Raw genomic sequence first — 25,974 nt, 5'->3', positions numbered from 1 at the left:
ATGACTACTACCTTATCTCTGGTGATTCTGTGCGCTTTGGTGAGTACTCTGTACTGTACTGAGTGTGCATCCTGCTTCATTACTATGTAGATGAGTTTTTAAAGACCTTTTACACTTTGTGATATTAATTTAGTCTTAATGATGTTTCTATGAGCTGCTTTTAATATCCCCAGAGGATCTTAGCCTGTGATATTACTGATTAATAATCTTTTCTGGGACTGTTGTAGTGAGTTTTTTCTTGACTTCAGAGCTCTTCCTACCATTTATGATGCCTGTGATATCATGAGCAGGGTGCTAAATGCAGACTGTATCAGCTCTGTGGTGTTTAAGTCCCATTAAAGGACCAATGCACCACTTTTTTTTTAAATATTACTCTCAACTTACAGTGCATCCCTCCAGCTCCACTTGCCTCCTTCTTGGTTCTCATCCAGGGAGGAAAAGTTAAGACAGCCGTGCTCGGATTAGTGTCTGGAAAACTGAGATTCCTCGCTTCACTGCGTCCAGCTGATAGGCGCCTGGGCTCAGACTTTGTAACAGCATTAACAATAAATGTAAATCTGAGAGATAAAGATGCTGCGGCTTATGGAAAGTTAATTGATTCATTAAATTCTTATCCGGCATTGTTTGGCTGATTTTGTAACACAAATGAGGCTCCTTCTGATGATGTGAAAAAAGTTGATTTATGGTGGAGCGGAGGGCACATCCTCCCAGCGCTCTGGTATGTCCACAGCAGCTGGTCTAATTGGGCTGTGCACAGCTCAGTCATCACGTGCACAGCCCTGGATGTGAGGGGACACTGTTATGACAGCTGGTTGGAAGGGTGGCGACGGTCGGGTGCACTTTGGTAGAATTAAATTTAGAAATAAACTCACAAATTGACCATGAAATTGGGGAGAATACAAAGCAAGCATATCACAGCTGGGTCACTGTACGTTTTTTGTTTTTTTGTGAGTGTGTGTGTGAGTGTGTGTGTGTGGATGCCTGCTCCTGCTGCTGATTTTGCCGTTCATCTGTGTTTAAGCTGAGTGATATTCCAGGGAAATGTCACAGGAAAGGGAGTTGGCGCAGGAGTCAGGGACATGAATCCTTCCCCTGCAGATACAAGAGGGAACCCTCTTGAGGTTTTGGGCTGCATCCCAAGTTCACTTTTGCAGACGATATACGTGACTTTAATGCTGATAAAACACTCAGAGATTTGTGCAGAAATGTGAGGAGGAACAGGTTGAGGAGTCAGGAGGAATGAAAAACCCACATCGAGAGCAGAAAGTGGAAGGACGAGAGGAGGGAAGTAGTGAGCAAGACAAATGAGAGCGAGAGCGAGAGCTCGCTGCTCAGTACATCTGTTTCTGAATGAAAGCAGGGACAGCAGAGAGGGGAGGGGAGCGACGGACGAGGGGAGAAAAAGACAGAGAAGATTGAATTGACGCCTCAGCAAATGTGAATTAAGTGGAAATGAGCGTTTTTCTGTCGTTACATAATAAAAGCCACAGGACATGAAAGTGTTTCAGTAGAATGATTTTCTTTGTTCTGAAACGTCAGCGTATGAATTCCTTTTATTCAAAAACTGTTGTATACAAAAGCAGTGGAACAAGCCTCAGTTCTTTCGCCAGTGGATCTGCGATCAGAGAGGACTGAGAAAATGCAACAAGAGAAGGAGGGTGAGGGAGATAACTGGAGTAGATTAGACAGATTAGAGGGGATGAGGGAGGAGCGAGCTGTGAATGATAGAAATTCAAACCATATTATGTACGGAAATGTGAAAAGCGTCATACAGAGAGAGAAACATGCAGCAAATGAATCAACAGCACAATGGCTGCAAGGTAAAAATGTGCACCTGTGATCGACATGCATATTAAGAATCAGACGTGTGAACAACTTTATCACCTCAGCAGTGAGAGTGAAGAAAAAAGTGTGTATGTGTACTTCTGTTAATCCCCTGGGAACAAAAATAAGTCCTCACAGTCGCACAATGGAGATGCATCTACCATTTAGTTAAAAACAAACAAGTCCCTACAAAGTAAAACATTAAATTGTACTATTTAGACCTATGTTTTGGTTAAAGTTAGGATAAGTCAAGTCCTCACTACTTTTAGAGCCTGACCGATATATCGGGTGGCTAATATTGCCGGTCGATATTGGCCCATAACAGATATATCAGCCTATATGCTGACGATACTGGCCGTTATGTAAACCTTTTGGTTTTAAAGTGCACAGTACGGAAAACGATGCTTGGGGTCATTTATAAGTATTAGATTCTGAGTGAAGTTTATTGTTTCAGTGCACTGATGTGTCAATAGACAATAAAGTTTATTGTTAAACTACAACAATAATAATTTGTGACAAAAAATGTGCTTACAGGCTGATCAATCGATACCAGGATTTTTTACTCCCTAATATCGGTGTTTACATGCTTTAATGATCAAAAAAAGTATTTTTCTCATATTTTTCCCTCCTCAAAAGCTCAGTCTGCTCTGATTGGTCAGCTCTCACAGGCCTGAGCAGACCACTTTGTTTCCGCATCAGCTCTGCTGGTGTTTTTGCAACCACGGCCTTGTGAGGGTCATGACTATATAGTTGTGACATCACAAACTCAGGGAAGTCCTGACGGCTCGTTTGAAGGAAAAGTTTCTGAATACAAGCTGTTTGGATTTTGCCATGGATTGAGCATATCGATACTTTAACAGATTTTATGTAGCGCCTAGACCAACTTTAAAATTTGGAAATGTAACTTTATATAATATGGGACCCTTTAAGTTTTTCTTTTTTAATTTAGGCTTACAGTTCCACTCAGATTTAGGCTCAGGTGTGGATTTAAACATGAAAACAGTCAGGAATTAGGTGGTAAAGAATGCATAAGGTTCCTCGCAAGTATAGAAGAAAAGGTGTGTGCGTGTGTGTCGCTCTCTGTGTGTGTGTGTGTGTGTGTGTGTGTCGGCGTAGATCGGAAGCAGAGGTGGACGTTCACAGCTACTCTCACCTTTAGACACTAATTAGGAGAGGCATGTGTATAATGTCGTGCACACATGATTTTATGGTTACTGCCTCGTCTGGAGCGTGTCATAAGTTTACTATTAGAGCTGATGTGCCTTCAGGGGAGCTATTAAGGCAGTTTAGATGACTGCCTTGTTCAAAGTGTGTCTAATGTAGGTGGAGACAACATGATTTATGATGAATCCTGATAGCGCTCGGATTTAAGGAACAGGTTGGACACCTGGCAGCAATTTTCATCAATTTGTTTTGCTGTGTATGTTCGAGTCACAGTGGCCCTGTGCTGTGTGTGTTTGTATGTGTGTGAAAGTTTGCTCCCTCTCATGTACTCTCCTGCTGTCCCGGTGTGCCAGGTGGCCTTAGTGTTGGCGTCGAAGACGGAGCGGGCCGTGGCGCTCCCCTGTGACTCCGGCCAGTACACCTCCAGTGGAGAATGCTGCCTGGAGTGTCCACCTGGAGAGGGAGTGGTGAAGAAATGCGGCGCCACGCAGACTGTCTGTGCCCAGTGTTTGGACAGTGAGTAGACATTTTATATCATCTGCATGTAATTTGTGCGTGCACTCAGCGGATCAAACTCAATTCAGTTAATGCATCATCTAACCCTTTCATCAAATGACTTAATAAAAAGTTTATAAATCATTAAATAATGCTTTGTAGATCAGCAAATTTAATTTAATCTCATTGTCGGCTCAAAAGACCTCACCTCTGTTTCCCACTTTCATAGGGACAGACAAGCTTTAGGGCTTAATACTTGGCATGTTGCAATTTATAACAGGTGCCATATTAGAAATGGGAAGCAAAACATTTTCAGTTATGCTCTGAGGTTTTGAGATATCTGTCTCGAAAGTTTGTCTCCGTTTGCAGCATTCAAAATGCTAAACAGCAGCTTTCTACAAACAAAACAAATGCCAACAAACAAAACTTGTGACGGTTTTCATCCTTGGCGGTTCCAGCGTGGTTCCTGCTGCTCTCAATCTGTTCTCGATCAGGTCAAAATATGTTCTTATTTAATACGTTGGAAAAAGTTTTAACACTAAAATGCTAAAACTTTGCAAAAAGCTCCACTTCCTGTCAAATGTAAGAGGATTAAAATCAATCTGGAGACAATCAAATACAGTATAAACACATGTGAGTGATGCACAGCTGCACAACTCCATGTCATCATCCGCATTACACACACTCCACCCTCGATTAGTGCAACGTGTCTGCACTTACATCATCTTTATTTACAAATTCACTTAATTTTCGGTGCTTTTAATGGAAGCTCGGGTGCTGAACTCCAAACAAAAATGACGTTAAAGCCAAAACAAACTCCCATTGTCCAATTTTCTCATTTGTAAGAAGTGTCTGCTTTGCCTTTATCAATTGTCCCAAGAAATAAGGCAGGACTTCACATGTTTGATGGTGTAAGTGGGTCCAAATGTGTTACAGCTCGGCTCAGGCTGTGAACCATTAGCACTCGCTCTACAGACCAGAGCTGGGAGGGGTGCCAACACTGCAACATCACGGAGAAGAAGAAGAAGAGGAAGAAGAAGAAGAGGAAGAGGCAATGCTGCAAACAAATGTGTTGTTCTTGATTCAGTGGTCTGTCTGCGTCACGCTCCTGCAGCTCTTTTTGCCCTTTAAAGATGTCAGGGTGCTAAGTAACCGCCGAAGTATAGGTCACAAGCATCGCTGCAGAGTTCAGGAGGAGCTGAGGATTATATCACACTCTGCAGCGTTACCTTTTAAAAGCATATTCACATGCTAATTGTGGCAGCTCAAGACTCTGAGTGACACAGAACAGAAATCCAAAATCAGCTTTGTTTAGAGTTCGCTCTCTGATTGATTGCATTAATTCATTCAGACGACACATGTAAACATGGGCAAATGGTGCATGTAAACAAGGACCGGAATTATTAGATTCTGGAGGAATGCTCTCCGGTCAAAGAGAGATCTGATCCTCCTTGATTATCCTTGAACTTGTGAACTTCTTTACTCAACAGATGCTAATCTCTGTGTTGTGTTATGTTGTTAAGAACCTCAAGTCTGGCTGATTTCACCCCCTTTTGAAGTTTTTGATTCTTCGCCTCGAGGAAACTCAAGAGCTGCAGCAATGGGTACAGGGGCAGGGAGCCAATTCTCCACATCTAGAGCGCGACAGTGCCACAGGGTAAAAAAAGAAAAGAAAAAAGAGGCATAAAGGCACCGCGAGTCAATTTCTCTCCATCAAACAAAGTCAATGTTAGAAAAGGTGGAGCGTGAAATTGCTAAAAATGGGTTTGTGTGCAAAGAAATAAAAGAATTAAGAGAACTAAATCGGACTTCTGATGCTTTTGCATCAGTGTTATTAACGTAGATGAGGAGTGAATGAGCGGGGTAATTAATAGTCATCATCAAAGGTTGAAGCAGGAAGTAGGTTGAGTGGAGTGGAGGTGTCTGGAGTCTGTACAGCGTCACGAGCGTCTGGACTTTATCTTCGGTTTGACGTCATATTCCTTTTCATATTCCTGCCGTAAACAGTGGCAGACAATGCAAGGATGGTAAACCGCTTTAATGTGGGCCAGGCCCTCAGGACTCCACTTCTGATGAGTATTTTTTTTTTTCCTTCCCTCCCTCCCTCCCTCGCCCCTCCACCCGAGTGAATCCCACCAACTCTTGTCGTGTCTCCTCTTTTCCTCACCCAGCATCCCCCCCTCCTCCCTGTTGCTACAGTATGACTCATCGTCTGTATTAGCGGATAAAAAGGTATTAGAGCCAGGCACCAAAGGGCACGATCTGCTCATTCATCATGCATACTGTTACATCAGTGCATCTTTACTCATTTGATCCAGCTAATTAAACCATGTTGAAAAGCCTATTGTGCGTCTAACACTGAACAATTATCTTGCTCCGCAGTACAGGAACTGTATTCACCGCTGATAAACACTCGACAATTAAGCTCAAATACCCGGGAGGTTGCACTTAATTTCCGGTGCAAATGCATTTTCATTGGTTTCAATATTGTTTTTGTTTCAGCAGATAAAATCTTAACGTACCTGAGGCCCACAGGAGCACGCATACTAAAATAAGGCTGAGTGGGATTTATGTGGAAAACACTGACCTCACCTGGAAAACTAAAGCTATAAATACATTTTCTAAAGTGCAGAAATGAATAATTGAAGAGTCAAATTCAACACATCCATTTCCTGTTTCATGGTAAATATGGGTGAATCTTTATTTACCATGACCCCACTTCCTGTCAGTGCAACCCCCCCCCTCCTTCACGGCCTCCCGATCCCGACTTGGGACGACTGCCAGCGTCAGCAGCCCTGAAATATTTATCAGTCTCCTCCACTTTTCTCTGCTGTCATGGGAGACGAGACCGGCCTCACTTAGTGAACCATTCAGAAAAACCTGCTCTGCAAACCCACTGAAGATCTGAGAGAAAAAAGGCACAGGAGTCAACGTAGCATTTAAGGAGAGCTCCGCTGGCCGACTGGAACCGGGGCTCTCTGGGGATTTGAAGGAGGAAGGAAAGTGGAATCACAGCCTTGTCTGGTGAAGGCTGAAACAGAGCATCGAGAGTCGCTTCCAACGCTGGATCATGAGGGATGAGGAAAGGGGAAATGGAGATTTTTCCTCTGGCAGGTCCTCTGTGGCAGTGAAGGAAGCTTCTTCACCTTAACACGGCTTAAAAAAAGCACAGCATGCAAGAGAAACTGTTGATTGTTAAATTATAACTCACCTCCTTTGGCCCTTTTAATGAAAGCTTTGAACACCTGTTTCAAATCAGGAGGGAAGCTAAGTGGACCAATGAAGCAGGGCGATAATTACACACAAAAATGTTTAATGTTCTAAAACGCAAATAAATCTGTCTCGCAGCGTTTCAAACGCTGGTAATTTATCCACAGTCAGCAAAAGGTCAGGAAGAAAATGGTGTCTCTTCGCTGAAACGTGGACCCTGACACGCTGCGCAGTGGGAGAAATGGCCACCCTCGCTAAAAGCTTACACCTAAAGTGCTGATTGTGGAGATCATCGGGCAGTTTCAAGGCCGTCCAGAGCTACATTATTGATGACACTAATGGGGCAGTGTTTGGAGGGGGGTCTTCACTGGCTGATGTGGCACATTTTAAGTGCATCATCCCCCGTGGCACACAGCCACACCTCCCTTTAACAATGTTGGTTTTTACTGCCGAACATGAAAAAAACGACTGCGGAAATGCTCTGATCATCGCTCAAGTGGGGACAATTAGACAAAAGATCATATTTTATTAAAGAGGACACTCTCCAGCTGATTCCTGATGGCCTTTTACTTTCCTTTTTTAGCTCCAAAAACTACACACATGCACACTCCTCCGGTGCATCTGGTCGCGTTTAGATGTGTTTACACACAAGGAGTGGAAAGGGGCTCATGCATGCGAGTTAAAATTAGCGGGGAAGCCTGCGCCGCTGTGGGATAATTGAAATGAATGAGGAGAGCTTTTCCCCGGTTGAGCCTGACTGCAAAGAAAACAAAGGCTTCGAGCTCACAAATTCAAATTATCGTTTAGCTCTGAGGTCTGCTATTTGTCGGGGTCTGGATCGCTCAGTCAGTGTCGCTCTCTTCCCAATGCTCCTGCCTCCGGACGGTAATAAGAGCGAGCGGTGATGACAGATAGATAAAGAAAAGATCTGATTGTGTGTTTGTCACTCCAAGAAGGAAACTGACCTCACTGCTCCATTTCTGCTCACGCTTCCCCTTCCAGTCGTCAACACTTTGATCCCTCAATCATATTTTTAAGACTCAGGTTGGACCACCCTCAAAGCTTCTTTCAAGCAAATCGAGCGACCACTCCTGCCTGATCACTCTTTCTGCCTCCTCCCTACCTGTCTCTAAATCATTACCTCCGTCTGCTCAGCCTGCTCGTATAATGTGACAGCCTTCATCTTACGGCTGCGTAGCTGTGCCGCTGTTTACAAGGTGTTTAGAGCTTCAGTCTGTGCCAGTGTTTACTTACAGCGCAAAGCCAGCGCTGGGACATTGCTGAAGGGCTTTTTCACACTGACAATATGCTGTTGCTCAACACAACACCCACTAAGCACTTCTCATGAAAAACACACAAAAACACACACACACACACACTCAGACATATGCATATGCAGATAAGAGTTGCGCAAGAGTCCCACTCATCCATGTGGCTGTATTTACAGTCACACCCAGTCTCAAAGATTTATCTCACTGTAAGGAGCATTTAACCACTGAGGAGAGTTTAAACCAGCGTTCACTTGCTGCATGCTTAATATTTTAAAGCGAAACATGCAGCCTCTGGTGTTAATTTCAGAGTTTACAAAGCTGTGTGGTCATGCATTCTTGTCTCATAATCTCATTGCGCGAAGTGTTTGTCCTGGATGGATGGATGCTAAACTTCCTGCTGCACCCAGCCCTGTAATGCTGTTTATATGTAGCTGGGAGTAAACTGCTCAGTGTTTTGGACAATGGCTCTCACCCCAGCAAGACACTAGATCCGCCCGGAACCGGTGTTATGGAATCCAGGAATTTGACCCTCCCAGGAGAAATCAGCATTATTATTTCAAAAAGCAATTTTTTCTTTTTCCCCACAGAAAACACTGCTCCTGAACGCCTCATCAGTAGTCCTGCCTTTAAGTCTGTGACTTCTTGACATCACACGTCATCACCATGTTACGCATTTGGATAAGTTATGCCTATATTCACAATAGAAGCGAAGTTAACTGCAAGCTGAAAAAACGGCAGAGCCGACCGGAGACGCGGTGAGCGGTGCTGGCTCAGGCGTGTGCGAGCTGACCAATCAGAGCAGACTGGGTTTTCAGTAGGGGGAGTCTTAAAGAGACAGGAGCTGAAACAGAGGGATAATACAGAGCTGCAACACTGGACAGTATGAGAAAACTGATGTGTTTCTTGAGCTCTAAAGCATGTAAACCTATTCTAGTAGTAACCCAAAACAAAATTATTAACCTGAAAATTACATTTAGGGCTTTACTTTTGGCACCTTTGCCATGCTGCATTGATTTGAACATGCCGAGAGGTGGGCCAACGAACGCTGGAGCCCCTCCGTGTTGGTCGCAGTGATGTCACATAGCTCTTCTTCCTCTTCTAGAATCCATTGCGTCATCTCTGATTTTCATAAATGCCAAGCGAAATTGTTACCGCAGCCTGAAAATCCACGATAAGAAGCTGGCCACCGACAAGATTTCCCCCCTTGCTACAGTTAATAGCACTTAAGGGGGCGTTATCGTCTCAACACATGCACGTCGTCAGTTAAAGACGCCACGTCGTGTGGGAAGCTCCCTCGCTGATACGCGGAGTCAACTGAGGCAAGCCGAGCCAGTGCATATTGGAAAGAGAGGCCATTGTGTCGTTTCTGTCTGAACTGCAGCTCTCGCAAGGTGACCCCTCATGTTAAGCACGCCACAAAAAAAAGTAAAATGGGATTTGGAGAACAGTGAAGCTGCGAGTCGCCCTACTCCACTCCCATCTAATTCAACCACTAAAACACACTCGTACACGACACACACACTCACGGACGCCCCTCCTCTCTCACTGTATGCATAATTCAGCAGGCGTCCAATTATATCTGAAAATAATTCTATATAACCATGCAATATTAATAGATTACTTTGTGCCCCTAGGAACTCTCAGTGTACGAACAAGCTAATTTGAGGTCATCACTTCCTCAGTGATGAACTCTCTCCCGAATCCTCCTGATGGAAACGTTCCTGAGAGCAAATCTGAAATGTTTGAAGTAATTGAAAAGCAGCAGGCAATTAGTCAGCACAGCTTTTAGCTCATTATGTTCAACACCGTAGTCTGTAGTCTGCTATCTCCTTCGCTTAGAAAATCAATTTAATGCAATGGAGTTGTTCTTTAAAATGCATTGATTTGTGTAAGTCAATTTGCAGAATGACATGCGTCCCGTCCAAGCCAGCGTCACGAAGGATGATCACATTTTCACATTCTGTTAATTCATGTTTTACACATCAGAACTAGATGAAAAACGTACACAAATGTTATTCAAGCATTCAGAGAAAGGCCCCTCTGACAGAATGACTCGGTAAATCTCTCTAAAGCCTTTAAATGCACTCTGAGTGATCGCCTGATGGCTTTTAAATACAGCTTTTTTTTATCATCTCTTCATCAGTGTAAGGGTGTCGATGCATCTGCACCTCACTCTGAGATTAAAGCAGTTTACTCAGCGCAGCACAAACACATCGGGATCGATATCGTAATGAGCATGGCAGCTTTTGACTCGCTCCCCAACAAGAGCACCTTTCTTGTCCCGGAGCACAAATCAGTAAGAGCCCGGTGGATCAATGTGTCCTCCCTTCTAATGAATGTGCAGTAAACATGATTAATGTCATTAGACTCACTGTTTATCCTCCTGTTTATCTCCTCTTATTTCCTGCTCCCTCCATCTTCTAACCTCCTTCCACCCTTTGCCCCTTCTCCCGTTTCCTCCCTCTCACTTTTCTGTCTCGTCTCCTTCGACCTGTCCTCTCATCTGCAGGTGAGACCTTCTCAGAGAACTACAGTCACACGGAGCAGTGTCAGCCGTGCACCGAGTGCGTCGGACTCATGCGGATGGAAACGCCCTGCACCGACTCCAACGACGCGGTCTGCATCTGCAACTACAACTATTTCTTCGACATCATATCAGGCCAGTGCACGCCGTGTACGGTGTGCCCGGCAGGTCAGGGTGTGTACGCGCACTGCGAACACAATCACGACACGGTGTGTGAGGAGTGTGTGGATGATACCTTCTCTGACCGGGAGAGCTCCCTCGACCCCTGCCTGCCCTGCACCATCTGTGATGAGGATACTGAGACACAGCTGGCTGAGTGCACGCCAACCAGTGACTCTGTCTGTCACAGTAAGTCTACCACATGCTCAGGTCGCTATCACACCTTCACTTCAGGTAACTTGGTCCAGACCAAAGAGAAGGGATGTATTTGTGTTTAGGCTTCGGTCCGTTTCTTTTCAGACCCACTGCAAACAAACACAAACAACACATACGACTGACAGGTAAATCATTCGTTGGACAGTTTTGGCATCATCAGCATCAGACAAGCCCGCTCCCTCTCCGTTTACCTCATTTTACGTCTTGATGCATCAGGTTACCAAGTGATCGTTTCCTTTACGGTTCCCACAGTCAGCACGTGGATCAGATAAATGTGGTTTAGCTTTCAAATACATGCTAAAATCACAAATATCCCAAAGTCGTGCTACAAACAAACCCGTTTACTTGGGTTGTTTTCGTAGCTGTGTTGTTTGTTCCGGTTGTATCAGACTCTGGTTCATTTCCCCCCTTCGTTCTGTTTGTTTGAGGAATCTGAACACATAATCATACTCAGGTGCAACTACAAGCCGTGCTCTGCAATCTGAGCTTTACATACTGGGATGTGGATGAACAAACTCTAGTCTGGTTTGCTCTAACCGATGAGTCAAGTGAATGTTCTCACGCGGCTTTTTGTGATGTATTGAGGTTCCTTTAAATATTTTTTTTACATGTGAAAGGAAGCCCAAACAACGGGAAAACAAGTTTACGAATATATAGCTTTTCAAGCTGTTCTGGTGTGGTTGTTTGGTCCATATCGGAGTTCAAATGACGGCGTCCACGCTAGCCAAAATGAACTGAACCAAAGGCCGATACACCAGTTTGTCTGGACTGTACCAAACAGGTTAGATGTGAATGCGCTACATAGAAAAGAGAACAATTACAGACATAATACACACTTTTTTCCAGGAATTTCAAAGCTGTGTTGTAGCCATCACATATGTCTCAATCACAGTCAGAGATTGTCGCTGAGCTGGTTTTAAAATGGCAGGAGGGTGAAAGTGTTCGCATAAAAAGGTCAAAGACTACTGCAGGGTCAATGAATAGTCTGCTCTCCCACAAAGCCGAAGGCAGCTTGCAAGGAGCAGAGTGGAGGCAGCTTGCAACTAAGGAAGCTGTAAATTTTCTCAGGCCGGATGAGGCATGAAATCGAGCTCATCAGGGGGCTGCAAGGCTTAAGTCTGGGAGGTAAAATGCCTGAGATGGCATTGCTCTTAGCTCCCTTGATAAAAATCTGCTATCTGTCATTAAAGCATTATCAGAACAGCGAGGACTGTGAAGTAAGCTCGCTGTCTTCAGCACTCAATCTTTTACAGATTACAGAAAAAGTTTGTGGTCGCTGTCTGTTTCAGGGAAATGCTCTTTTCCCTCCACTTGGGTTATTTTAATGCAAACTTTGACCAAAGAGGCACTTACGTTGTGGAGTGATTAAATGCTTCTAAGAAAGCACTTAATAGCAGGAGCACTTGCTACAGTAATGCAGGGCCTTTTATCGATCTCCTGTGTGCATTAGAATTTTCAAATGAACAGTTTAATGACGGCTTTTGATCTGAATGTTGGGATTTAGCTTCGAGCGGTAATATTTCTCTTTGTAAGGCTGACATGTTTGGGATTTTACTGCCTCAGACGCTGGCAGGTATTTGGATTTACTAAGTTAAAGTACTCAAAAACACCTTGTTGATGCAGTAGCACTGCATGGAGTAATAAACTGTTATGGCAATGACAGGCAGTGGAGAAATGGACTGGGGAAAGACAAGAGCAGAAAAGGTAGATGAGGTCAAAGAAGGGCTAATAACATAGACGACTTATGACCTTTCCTTCCACGAGCACCAAAACGCATCCAGTTCAACAGTGACCTCTGCTTGGCTCTGCTAAATTGTGTGCCACCAGGTCAAATTTTGCAAGAAATCTGACAAAGAAAAAAAAAATCTGAAAAAGGAAAAAGGCGATGTTCTTCTAATGAGCGGTGTGGGTCTAATGTCAGTCTGTCGGTTGCTCTACCCTGAGATATCTGAACAATTATTGGATGAACAGCCATGAAATTTTGTTCAGATGTTCATGGTCCCTGGGTGATGAGTCCCTCTGATACTGGTGATCCCACGTTTCCCCTGATGCCACTGTGAGTTTGACATTTGTGGTGTTGAGTTAAATTTGGTCCACACATTCAGGATGACTACTATTAATTAAGGTGATCGTAACGTTTAATCCAGCACCAGTCTGACTTGCCGGCTGTAGACTGTTGTTATAAAGCTAGCTATTGGCCCAATGATTTCAGTCTGCATTCCCCTGCCCTTTCCGCTAGCTGTGTTTTGGCGTTTAATCCCCATTTCTACCAAAAATGGCAAGTTACCCTAACCCTAACTGCTAACGGCACAAACAGGAACAAGTTAGCGTGTGAGTGTGTTAGCATGCCAATATTAGTATTTAGCTCATACGACTGCTGTGGCTGCTTTTCTCCCACACAGCTGCTGACGTGGCAGAAGACCCTTTGTTTCCAGTTTAAAACCACTGAGAGGAGCAGAAAGATGATTATATTTGTTTTCTTCCGTCCTTCTTCCCCTCTGGAGTACCAACAAATGTCCACAGCTGTGGCAGCTGAAGCTAAGATCAAAGTTAAGCCAAATGGATTTTTGTCTGTAATGCAAAATAGATCTCACCCGCTGTGAGGCTGTAATATGACCGAACTGACAGCCGTCAAAACAAACTGCACCCCATGACCCTGACACACCCGTATCTACTGTATTCTCCACATATCTGATGTACAGTAGACCACAATGAAGCCTTTTGCCGCCCCTTCAGTGCCCACCCATGCAGCTGTTCTCACCTTTGACCCGCTTTGTCCTGAGTAATAGTTTCATAACAGTGGCGACGATAGCGACTGGAGATGGCACGATAAGTGACCTTGTGGGACGTCTGTTTGAAAGGAGAGCCCTGTCACATAGCACCACTGGGCCTGTGGGTAACAGTCACATGTGGCGGTGATGATGTTTCCAGGCCCTCCGTGGTGGTCTATGATGACTCTGCATGCAGATATGTTTTCTGCAGCAAACAGGAAGCTGGCTCACTGGGATTCTCATCCCGTCTGTGAGGAGAAATATTTTTTTTAATTCCTACCCTGCTGTCGCTCTCTCCGTCTGCACGTGGCAGAAAAAAAAAAAGATATGATCGGGGGTATTTTCAAGCCCCCAAGTCCCCGGCTCATATCCAGCTGTCACCAAGTGTCAATTACACGATACAATGACAGGGACAGAAAGAGAGAGAGAGGGAGAAATAGAGATGAAAACAGACAGAGAGAGCTGCAGCATATGTGCTGTGCTGGTATTCTATGCTGAGTGGTCGATATGAGTCCTGGGATTTCTTCTGCTCGTGCTCAGGTTTCGCTGAATGACCTCTATGAGCACCCACACTCGACTGCAGGAAACACACACACACACACACACACACACACACACACACACACACACACACACACACACACACACACTCCAGCTTCAGACACACAAACACCCTCGCGAGCATCCAAAATCGATACCGCTGATAGCAGGCTAACGCGGCACGTGCGCGCTCTTCCTCCGCTTTAACTTCTATGTTTTTCATTAAACTCTGGACGCCGCACATGTGTGAAGCTCTTTGATCTAAAAATTGGAAACAACTCCTGCGTCTTTTATCGAAGGTCTCTGTCCGGCGCTGCTCAGTCTCCAGTCGAGAAGATTTGCATTAAACGTGAAGTGCCGAGTGGAGTGTTTGTCCTCGAGAAAAAGGGAGGGAAAGATTAAAAAAACAGATAAAAGCAGACTTCTTTTCTTTTTTATTACCCCGCTCATTGCTCTCCCTCACTCCCCTCCTTCTGCTCTATCTCTTCCCACAGTGGCCCTCGAGTGGCGGGGCTCGCCGAGTGGTGGAAGGTGGCCAACGTGCATTCAGCGCCTTCACCACTGCAGTATAATTACTCCTGCTAATCAGAGCACTTTACAGCAGCCTCTCTGTTCATCTGCGCCCCCTCCTCACTCTCGGCTAACACTCTGCCTCTCTGTCTGCCCTCCCCTCCGCTCTTCCTATTAACCCTCCCGAAACTGAAGACAGAGCGCTCACTTGAATAATTCGCGGTACGTGTGTGTGTTTGATGGATGTGTGCGCGCCAGGCGACAAACACAGATTGAGATAGAGGCCGGGCTGAGACAGAGGGAGAGTGTTCGGCGGCTGATAAAGAGGTCATTGTGCATGTGCTGCGCCTGATAGTTGCTCATCTCCACCCTGAACCGGCAGCAGCCAAGACGCCAACCTCCGCACAGGACCCTGGGGTTAACTTCACCATAAAGACCTCAATGGCTCATAAAAATTAAATCTTTTTTTTTTCTTCCCCCTCTCGTCCACACCCCGCTAATAAACACATCTCCCTGCACACACAGCCCCACGCTCATAAAGTCCCGGGCTACTTTTATTTGTTTCATGAGTGTTTTAAACCCACAAAAGCCAAAATGAAATTGTTAAAGCTCCACCGCCGCTGCTGCTGCCTTTAAGCTCCCATTCTGTTTCAGCAGAGGTATGCAGCCTCTGGAGCACCAGGTTTATCCTTTGGTCTACAGCCAGGCGTGTTCCAGAGAAATAGAGAGAAAGGGTGGGAGTTACAATAAAGATGTAGTATACTGTACTTAAGCTGGAGCCGCTCTGTGTGTTGAGTCACTGTTATGTGAAGCAGACTCCCGGGGGAGCTGTCATTTCAGCTCGGAATGAGAAAGACAATTTGCAGCGAGTCCTGAGGTGCGACTGATGCGTGTATACGTCTGCATGGAGAGAGCGCTGATTGCATCAGAGAAGGGCTCTTACAGTAGTAGTGCAGGATGACCGAAAGGAAATGCTGTAAAGACTGCAGCTTCTTTGACAGACCGTATATAAAAGCCAGACCGTCGGCACACTTTCACTCACTTTCACACCTTCCATTCACAATCTATTCCATTTGCGAGCTCGTGTTGCATTGCTAATACCATTAGCCGGCCCTGCATTAGCTGGATGATGTATGGCGGAGCCGAGGAAACCTGACTACATCCCGGGAAAGGTCAAGAAATGCTTGTAACACACACACACACCCGAACGCTCCCTCCTTTTAGACAGATCCGAATCAATAGCGCGGCTTTAAATAGGCCTCTGCATTATTTCTGTGTTTCTAAGTATGGCACGCACATGTGCTGTGTTTTTCTGCCCGTGAAAGATATTTTCTTCCATTTCAGTAAACCAATCCACCCCCGCGGGAGGCAGGAATGCCCCGTCCCGCCACTCGTAACGACCAACAGAAGTTTTTCTAATATGTCCACATAAGTTGCCCATCAAGGTCCTGACGGACTATTAGAGCGAGTAACCCTGCGTAAATTATGCAACAGATCAATGAGGAGAAACTTGACTATGTGCCATGTCAGAGGAAAGAGAATATATGTGTGGACAGCCTTTCGCTGTGATGGTCCACTGGATGTGTTTTTTATTCTGGACTTCATTACTGGTCGGACCAATCAGTTAATCAGTGTTCCCTCACAAAATTGTTGATTATACTTTCTTGTCCCTGTTACTCCGAATAATCCACAGAGAGCACTGATTCATACGGACTGCTTCTCTGGTTTGAAGTTCCGATGGAAACTGTGATGGACGGCCAGTTCTGTGGATTATCCACAGTCACAAGGACATTGTTTCTGGAAAGACTCACTGCTGTTGAATTTTTAAAATGTCATTTTTCAACGCCGTGAGCAGCACAAATGAACCTTCATTCTCCTCCAGTGAATTGGGGTAGAGGCACAAATTTAAGAGGTGGACAACTCAAACTCTGGACAATAATAAAGTCAGAGGAGTGAGAGTGCAGGTAAATGAGAAAATGTACAGTAAAGTTTGGATACAGTAAGTGAAGGATAACGCCCAACAAGGGGTCCATTATCAGTGCAGTCACTGTGTTGGGTTTAACCATCAAAAACAGAACAATTGTAAACTAGGACGACCCCTGAGGTATTCTGGATGGAGCGTCCCAGTCTTTGGCCTTGAATGAAGCCTCGGGGGTCTCCGCAGGGTTAATCCTGTGAGCGCCAGTACGAAGCTAATGAGGAGCAGCCTGAGGTTCTGCTGGGATTTACAGGCTCAGATCTGAACCAGGCTGCTGAGCTCAGAGGAGTTTTTGGTTTTTTGGCTGGACAGGCCCTCTCCTCGGCCTTCTGTACCGTTACCCTGAGGGAGGGAATTATGTGCAGGGAACTCTCCGAGCTTCTCCGCCATCTGACAATCACTGCAGCACAGCCCCTTTTTCCAAACAGAAGCATAATGTGACGAGGCTGTAGGAAGAGATTTGATGGATGAACTGTGTTGTCAGGACAAGCTATGCCCGTCATAGTGGGCATGTTGCTGCTGCAATATGGAGAATTACACTGAATCATTAATGGGGCTCACAAAAGAAAGAGGAAACAGGACAATTTATGAAAATGACTCTTCTCTCAAGGCTTGGCTATGATAGAAACCAGACCCACCCAGTAGCACAGAGCCTTCCTGCCTCTCTGGCCTCAGCAAAGGCTACGCTCAAAGTGATGACCTCCCCAAAGCCCCGGACTTTGTTCTACATACATCCATATGGCCTTAATGTCATGCAATGAGAAGAGATCACATAGACCGGAACGTGGTGAAAAGAGACCTGGTGTGCAAGAGCCAGGCCTGGTGTGGGGTGGGCTGGTGGGTGACAGATATTTGCCCCCCTCATTGAAGAACATTTCTTTTCATTCCGCGCACAGCAACTCAGCCAGAACCCATCTGTCTATCAGAAACAGCTGCCACATGTGTGCAGTGTATCAGACATCTGGTTGGGGACCTGGTGACTACATCCCAGAAAACAAGCTCTCAGAGATTAGATATGGAAGTGTCAAGGCTTTTCTATCAGCCATGCTAGCGTCATGTATCTGTGGATGTGGATTTGTTCGAGACTGAAGGTCACGATGCCCTGAAGATAAATCTCAAGAACTTGGGCGATCCACTTACCTTTCCTCTAGCAAGGGCATGAGGATGATATTTGGGGTCTTGCGTGAAATTGCTCAACTGTTGGATGAACTTCCATAAAACAGGGTTGGGCGACATATCTATGACACTTCATATCATCTGTCCATTTTCGATATTGTTATATTGTGATCTAGTACAGCCTCAAAGAGCTACAAATATGGCTGCAGACTAATTGCTTTGTTTGTGTCTCAGTCGTATCTAGTTGCGTGTCTTTTCTCACAGATCCTTCTCATTTTTTCTCCCATACAGATCCTCTCCTCCCAACATATTTCGCTCCCACGTCTGATATGACTCCACCCTCCTTCACCAATTACCCCCTCCTTGAGGGCTCAGAGAGCCCGTTGCCAGGAGAGACAACCACTTCCAGCGCCGGCTCTCCTCGCTTCCTCGGACACGGCCTCAACGAAAACCTCATTCCCATCTACTGCTCCATCCTGGCCGCCGTGGTGGTGGGCCTGGTGGCCTACATCGTTTTTAAAAGGTCAGTTACTAGAAAAGGACGAGTTGGAAAGCTGCTTCTCGGTTAAAGACATTATCACAATTGGGTTTTGCACCTCAGCCACCATTATGTAGGACAAAGAGGGTGAACAGTGATGGAGATGATGGTGTTGGATAAAGTGACAGATGTGGCCCCGGGCTAAAACATGACAGTAAGGTCGCTTGTAAAATATTCAGGCCTGCCATGGTTAAAAGAGGTTTTGACCCAGTTCTAGAGAATCACTCAGTACCACAATGAGTTTTTATAAAAAAAAATAAAATAAAGGTCACAACACATAATGCCTTACAGAGGTTACACACACACAAACACATTAGCGGCGACACGCAACCACACATGCAAGCCCTCATACTAGACACAGGAACAACACATCTGAAGCAAGTAAACAAGCTCATTAGAGGCATTGATTGTTTGAAAAGTGCCGACCAGGGGAAATTCAAGTGCCAGATTTATCAGCAGAGTCACGCACACATCTGTGAAGTGCTCCTCGTGTACTTATCGTCAACCGTGAACAGACTCCTTCAACACCCAGTATTTCATATGTAAACACTTGGAAGTGTTAACTGCACTGTAGCACTCAATGCACCATGAATATTTAAGTCATTCATTAGCGAGTTCTTTTATCTTCATGCTTTCTGAATGTTTTATGAGGATCTTTTTCAAGTTTTTATTCTATTCGTTGGCAAATATGTAGCACATAGTAATAACAGTTTGCCATGATTTCAAATACTATTGTAGCCAGCCAGCTAATTAAGCTAACGTTAGCTCCAAGAGTTCAACTAAGACTTTATACTGTTTCAATCTAACTTGTTTTTAAAAAAAGCTTGTTAAAAACATGCTAACAATTGCATCTCAAAACTTGTAGGGCTGGTCCCACATATTAGGAATTTGACTCTACTCCTCGTGTTTTTTGGTTTTGGAAAGGATAAAAGATGTGATTTTGTTTTAGAAATGGTTTACCCACTGAGATTTTTGTGACCACTACCCTTCCTCTGAATATCTGACCTCCATTTTATCACTTATCGGTTATTGCTTTATAGCTCATAACTGCTGTGAAATCCAAACATCTATAAATCAGGCAGGATCACGTAACTGTGTTATATCGAGCGGATCGTTATCTTCCTTTAACATGCCCCTTCTCCACAGGTGGAATAGCTGCAAACAGAACAAGCAGGCAGCTAATAACCGTGCAGCTACAAACAACCAGATGGTGACGCCGGAGGGAGAGAAGCTGCACAGCGACAGCGGCATCTCGGTGGACAGTCAGAGTCTGCAGGAGCAGCAGCAGCAGCAGCAGCAGCAGCAGCAGGCCCAGGCTGAAGTCCAGGCTCAGCCCTCACACTCACAGGAACAGATAGGTAAGCTGAAAACTCACTCTTATTAAACACAAGTATGCAAATATATATATTATATCCTATTGTGATAAACGAAGGACAAAAAATAAGAAACTATGACTCAGTAATAAACATAATTAAATGAAACGATTACCAACAAATTATCAGCTTCGTCATATGGGCGAGTCCTAGCATCAGTTAGCCAAACCATAAAATGTGTTAATGTGGAATTCTAGTATTTATTTAAACTAGACCTCATGTTTACAGGTTTTTGGTGTGTTCATACTTACGAAAGGTTTCGGAAATGGTCCAGAAGCAACAGGGCAGGTCTGAAATCTCGCAGGAGATGAGTTCTTGTAGGAATACGATGGTGCAAATGTGAGTCACAGTTGGACAGAAGAGCTCGGTGTTTAACCAGGAAACTGCTAGCGAGTGTTTATTTCCAAAGTCGTGGCTGTATATTTAACTGATTTGGGCAATCTAGATGAGGCGACAACTATAACAACTCACGTCATGAGGTTTGAGAGCCAGACCTCTCCTTGAGTGGGACTTGTTTCTGGTTACGAAAAGGATTTTATCATTTAACAAATGTTATTTTCGTAGCAACTGGTTCTCACAGTTGCCCCACAGGATTACGTTGCAGCCAGTGAACTACAGGGCAGACTCCAAAACTTCTATAAAGCATGAATTAACACAACAAACCAGTAAATATAGGGACCAGGTTTAAGAATAGCTAAATTCAGATTAACCTACTTGCGTCTAACATCTGTCGAATATGAATATTTGATATGTCTTAACCCACAACTTTACGAGCATCTCAGAAATTCTGAGCCACTCATCCAAGTCAGAATATGTTCCTGCTTCACACCCTGGCGTTCTAGCTGCCAGAGACAGTCACTGTCGATTACATCAAGATACTGTGCTCGAACATGTGCGGTGGTTTTTTCAAGCGCTGTGCGAACCTTTTATCTCAGAGCACTGACAGAAACATTTTTTGCGGCTGAGATCAAAAACAATATATCACCTCGGAGCAGGACAAACACCTTGCTGCCAAGAACAGATAGGTGAGGCCAAATCTTATATGCACTGATGATGTATTAGACTCCAGGAATGTAGAAAATATTGATTTTGAGGCCCTGCAGCAGCAGCAGGATTGTGAGGCATGTTGATATATAGATTTGATTCAGCTGGAGTGCTTTTATGTATTAGTTTGGCTGTGTGCCTCCTAATCACAAATGTTTAGGTACAGCATCAGAATGGGGATAAATTATTCAGTGCTGACAGACATATGACACAGTTTCTTATTTTACAGCAGATGTAAGAATTGTGATGTATAAGCAAAGTATGTAACTGCATCTGATTGATCTATATTTGCCTTTACTACTCTTACTACTATCTATATCTGTCTCTGTTTGACTCATGAAGTATTTTGAATGTACTGTACGTCTGTTGGAAAGACTTCGACATGTGGACTTGCAAGCCAGGCGAAATCTAAAAGGTTTTTGTGAGATTAACTCGGTAGATCATGTCTGGCTTGGAGAGATAACGACAACATTATGCACTTTACTGATCTATTATAAAGCAATTTACCATGAGCTTAATTTACTCCTTTCAGTCTGGTGCTCTGAGGGAGCGTAGAGTCGACGACTGTACAGCATGTACAGTAGTTTGCACATTTCCCCCTTCTCTTGTAATTAATAATACATTTTGTACTTAAAGCACGAGTTATGTTTTGAAAATGAACGCTGAGACCGACTGAAGGAATACGTCTTTCAAAATGGGTGAGAAATATTTAGTTGGGTTTTTAAAAAAGGGCTAAATAGCTTCTTGAAATAATGGGCACTGTGGTTTTTAGCAAATGTAACTCAAACCAGAGGAAATAGTGCATTTCTTGGGGACTCTTTTTAGCCACGGATTAATACAAATTTGATGCTCTGTTAAGTATTTATGACCCCAGAATACGTGAGTGGGATTGACTCATTTTTTTAGACAACTGACGAGGTCTATAGCACAGAGGAATACGCTACAACAGTGTTTACTACAAAGAGAATACCTCTTAGTTTGATCAATGTGTTGTTTTGGTATTTTAATACTGTTCGTCGACTTTATTTCACGACCGACTCTCAAAAATGTACCGATGTGATCTGAGGATTTAACTCACTGCTCAACGCCGGGTGCCAACCTCGTTGCACAGTGAGGAATCTGCACAAAGTGGCTGCAAAAATAGGATAACCTTTAAACAGCTTGGAAAATAGAGGGAAGTGCTGCAGGAATGAGATGTGACCTCTGTGCAGCAGTCTACCTTCCCTTTATACTCAAATAGCACTTACATTAAAGAGATGAAACCAGCATTCTCACTCGATCTATACTCATAAAGCCGAGAAGCTTTTTACCTGCAGAAGACGTCTCAAGTTCAGTCGTGATCTTGTTATTCGTTCAGTCATTCATGCCTCTCCCCCTGACATTCTCTCGAAGGATCTCATATGTTTCCTTCTTATTGCAAATAAGCCTCAAAAATGGTTATACAGGGATAATAATGTGCTAACGAACCAAACAGCTGATGAATCCTCCCTCCAACATTCCCCAGCACTGTGTCTTCTCTGGGATAGCCATTACATTCTAATGAGGCTTGGGAAAAGCTTATTTTGTTTTTGTGTTTTGTTTGAGTCCCCTTCCATTCTTCCACTCAACAAATGCAAAGCCTGCTGCACGTCGAAGAAAAGAAGGAATTTCTTTTGGAGGAACAGCTCGGGATTGGTTCATTGAGAAGATGGCTGTCCCGTTAACCCTGTCGCCTCTTTAACTGATCGGCTCATTAGCAGGTGTTACGAGATGGGACCCAGGCCTGCTCTAGCTGCCTTTCAAAATCCGATCCAGCATCAGCGTTTAGCACCTGCTAATTGGCGTTAGCGCTGTCTGCGGGTGCGGAAGCCATTAAAAAAGGCTGCAAAAGCTCTCGCGCTGGGGGTAGTTGGTTCTTCCACAACTTACCGGGTTTGTTAAAATACACAAGAGGGTGAGAATATGCACCATAAAGCCACGATAATCGCAGGGGGTTTCCTGTTTCCAATGAACCATATTTTACTGGCGGCTGAAATAATGGGAACACCTCCAATCAAAACAAGTCAAATAAGCCTTTAAAGGGGGAAATAGAGCAATGAAAATGTCCTGTGTTTTGACTGACAACACTCAGGGAAGGTATTCCCTTCATGAGTCACTGGTGAGGGGCTCGGGGCTCGGCCTCGTTTCTGTCTGCTCATCTCCATTAAAAAGAAACGACTATCCCTGCCCCCCACAATCTCCTTTGCTCCCCCACTCTGAATCATGTGTTTAAAATTTAAACAAAACTCAAAGCCCTCTCGCACGTCTCCCATTCGTGCATCCCTGTCCTGTGTTTGACCTCACAGTCTGCACAAAGTGGAGTCAAGGCAAATGTTGGTCCAAATTGTAATTTGTGCAGCAGTCTGCAAATTGATATTCAACAGATTAAAGAGTACAATCAGTGGACTGGTAGACCTTCAACTGAACGCCAAAGGGAAATAATGATAAAAATAAGCCCTTTATTACAGCAAATACTCAACAACTATCGAGGGGTTGCGGCGTAGTTTTGCTGAATGTTTCTGATTCTGTGCGAGAGCCTGAGGGAACTGCAGCAGCTGAACAGCACAACTTTCAGTGTGTAACATCATCCTGCAGCACGTTACAGTAATAATGTGATGCAAATTCAATAACAGCAAATTGATGACTCATAATTTGTTGTCATTCTCCCACATGGAGTCTCAATTAAACTTGTCTATGTGGAAGTATTCCCACCATCATTCGATGACTGCAGCATTAGTCACAGGCAATATCAGTTTACGAGGTGATGAGTTATTCTTCTTTAGAGACGGCCTTCAGTGCACACGCCCGTTTTTAGGCTCAAGGGTCCCGCAGAGCTTCGTGACAAGAAATATGGAGAGCATAAAACAAAACATATTTTTTGCCCAATATTGCAAACAACAAAACAAACACTTCCACGAATTAAGGTCAATCTCTAACTGAATTCAGCACTCATCTGAGACTCTGGTTCTCTCTCTTCTTTATCCCCCTCTCCTCCCTGTAATGTCATTTGTGCAGGAGGGTACATTTCCTGTCCATCTCTAGTCTGAAGGCAACGTTAAAGTACGTAAACACCAGATAACGGAGGTCACTTCTGCGGACCGCTGCTACAGTCGGGTTGATAAACAGGAGTGAAGATAAATCCACTTTTAATCCCAAAAGTTATATAGTAATCACTGAGCTCTCTCTCTCTGGGTGTTAATTCCTCCTGAAAGTCTTGCTCTGAACCTGACTCTCTCCTTTAGAGCTGGCCGGCTCTGACTAGCTGTTTTGTTTTGATAGAGACACCCCTTGCGGCAGAAATTATATATTGAAACATGCCTGAAAAAGATGCAAAATGACCGCACTGAAGGGGCTTTTACATATCTCTGCGAAGGGATCTATTGACTAACAAGAGGTTCATGAATTGGGGGTTTAAATGAAAAAATAATAAAATAAGATATAAAATGAACCACTGCCCTCAGCGAGAGTTCAAGAAGCAACATGGAAACAAGTAATATTTGTTTCAAATGAATAAAACAGTTCTAGTATTTTCCTTGGAGTTCTTCTGATTACCGTGAAACCATCTCAAATTCAAGATTTTCAACGCTTTATCATATCTAAGGGTCCAATCAGGATTGCCTGAACGTGCTGATTAAAGAAAGCTGGAGACGGCGGACTGGTCATACAAGGTTTTGCCAGGATTGAGAGTTCACATTTCAGAAAAGACTGAAACTGATTTGCTGAAAGACAGCTTGTATTGATTCTTGGAATGAGGTTAGACTCCATAAAACGTCGGACAGACATGTGGCCGTCATTACCGACGCCGCCTCCAAAAACGAGCTGCGATGCCAGTTCGGACCCAGCTGCTCTGAGGTAGAAGCGTAGGTGCGAGCCACCGTGTGTGTGTGTCTGCGTTACAGATGGCTTTGCGCTGGCCATCGTCAATGTCTCTCTGCTCATTGTCACTGATGATGCCTGTAGAGTGTCTGTTTAAACAGGAAGGAAGAGAGAAGAGTGCCCTGTATTTTGGCCGTCACTGGACATAATCAGTGTGGATAGAAATGGTAAACAGAGAGGCAGGGCATAGCTATCCGAGTGTATTTTATATCAGTAAAATATGCAGAAAATTATTAGTTTTTCGAAAGGGAAAAGGAGTGAAAACAGAGGGAGGGGATGACGCTATAGGCAGACAAAAGAATCCCCCTCTTTTAAAGCTTTAAAATAAACCCTCTTGTACTACACTTCTCTGGCACAAGGATGCATTTATAAAGACGAGAATACACCCACCGGACTCGGAGGTCCTCTCAGGAACGCCTCTGCATTCCCGAGGCATCACCATGGCTTCCCACAATTGACAGCAGGTTAAGAGGTTTGTGGGAAAAGAGAGTATTTGTCTCCCATCCTCATCCGGCTAATGACTCCGGTTTAACAGGTTCGGATGAGTGAGTGACACCACAGGGCCCCCTGCAGGGAAAAGTGCGATTATCAGGGGTTTAAGAGTTTTTCCATGCAGGAGGGCTTTACAGTATGCAGGCGTTTCGGCGGATAGGGAGGGAATTTAAATAAAAACCTTGGCCCGTGAATCAGAAAGGATTTACCTTAATCACAGGATTTTCCTCTTACTTTGTGAATATGAAAAAGGTTAAAAAATGAACCATGGCTGATTTAAATATCACCAGAAATCACCTGTCGTCTTGACTTATTCCTTCTCTCATTCTGTCTGCAGTGGTGAGGGTCGACGGCGGCCCCCAGCCCGACACGCCTCCCCCCGAAGTCTGAGGAAGGGGAGGAAGAAGAGGAGGCGTCAGAGCTGAAGACAGGGAGACGAGAGCGGGGAACTTGAACGGTGGACCAAAAAGAAAGAAAGAAAGCAGGGGGGAGGCGGGGAGGGGCCCACATGGGAATGTAAAACTGACTCTGATTCATATGTGAAGTGGCCACAGAGCAAAGACTTGACTTGTGCGGACCTCTCAGCACCTTTGGGCCACAGTTTGACTCTTCATCCCTGCATATAGAGTCCGACTCTATCTATCAGTGTGCCTGGACACGACCTCTACGGCAATATCAACCACTATCTGTACCAATGTCACTGCAGATACATAATCATAGATATATGCCAGTGCATCTCATATTAACAGACTATTCCAGTATTTAACATTGACATAATTCTCACTAACTGCCAACTTAGTATCCTCTGCCCTTTTCTTTCTAAGCTTCCCATTTTCCCCTCTTATTCCACGATCA

The 25,974-nt window shown here is 44.4% G+C and overlaps 1 protein-coding gene across 1 annotated transcript; it reads left to right on the top strand.

The window, feature by feature from the left end:
* ngfra (nerve growth factor receptor a (TNFR superfamily, member 16)) lies at nucleotides 1-25,509 on the top strand. The gene is made up of 6 exons (XM_073495341.1): nucleotides 1-39; nucleotides 3,342-3,504; nucleotides 10,474-10,836; nucleotides 18,070-18,301; nucleotides 19,463-19,674; nucleotides 25,457-25,509. The coding sequence occupies exons 1-6, from the start codon at nucleotides 1-3 to the stop codon at nucleotides 25,507-25,509; spliced, it is 1,062 nt and encodes a 353-aa protein (XP_073351442.1).
* Nucleotides 25,510-25,974: the final 465 nt, after the last annotated feature.

This window comes from Pagrus major, chromosome 23 (assembly GCF_040436345.1).
Source record: "Pagrus major chromosome 23, Pma_NU_1.0".
Lineage (NCBI taxonomy): Eukaryota > Metazoa > Chordata > Actinopteri > Spariformes > Sparidae > Pagrus > Pagrus major.
This window is presented reverse-complemented; position numbering and strand designations above follow the sequence as displayed.

What these genes read in the sequence shown, in the direction of transcription:
- ngfra (XM_073495341.1), top strand. Translation starts at nt 1, where the DNA reads ATGACTACTACCTTATCTCTGGTGATTCTGTGCGCTTTG. An exon ending in CTGTGCCCAGTGTTTGGACA is followed by an intron (nt 3,505 to 10,473) that starts GTGAGTAGACAT and finishes TCTCATCTGCAG; the next exon opens with GTGAGACCTTCTCAGAGAAC. An exon ending in CAGTGACTCTGTCTGTCACA is followed by an intron (nt 10,837 to 18,069) that starts GTAAGTCTACCA and finishes TCTCCCATACAG; the next exon opens with ATCCTCTCCTCCCAACATAT.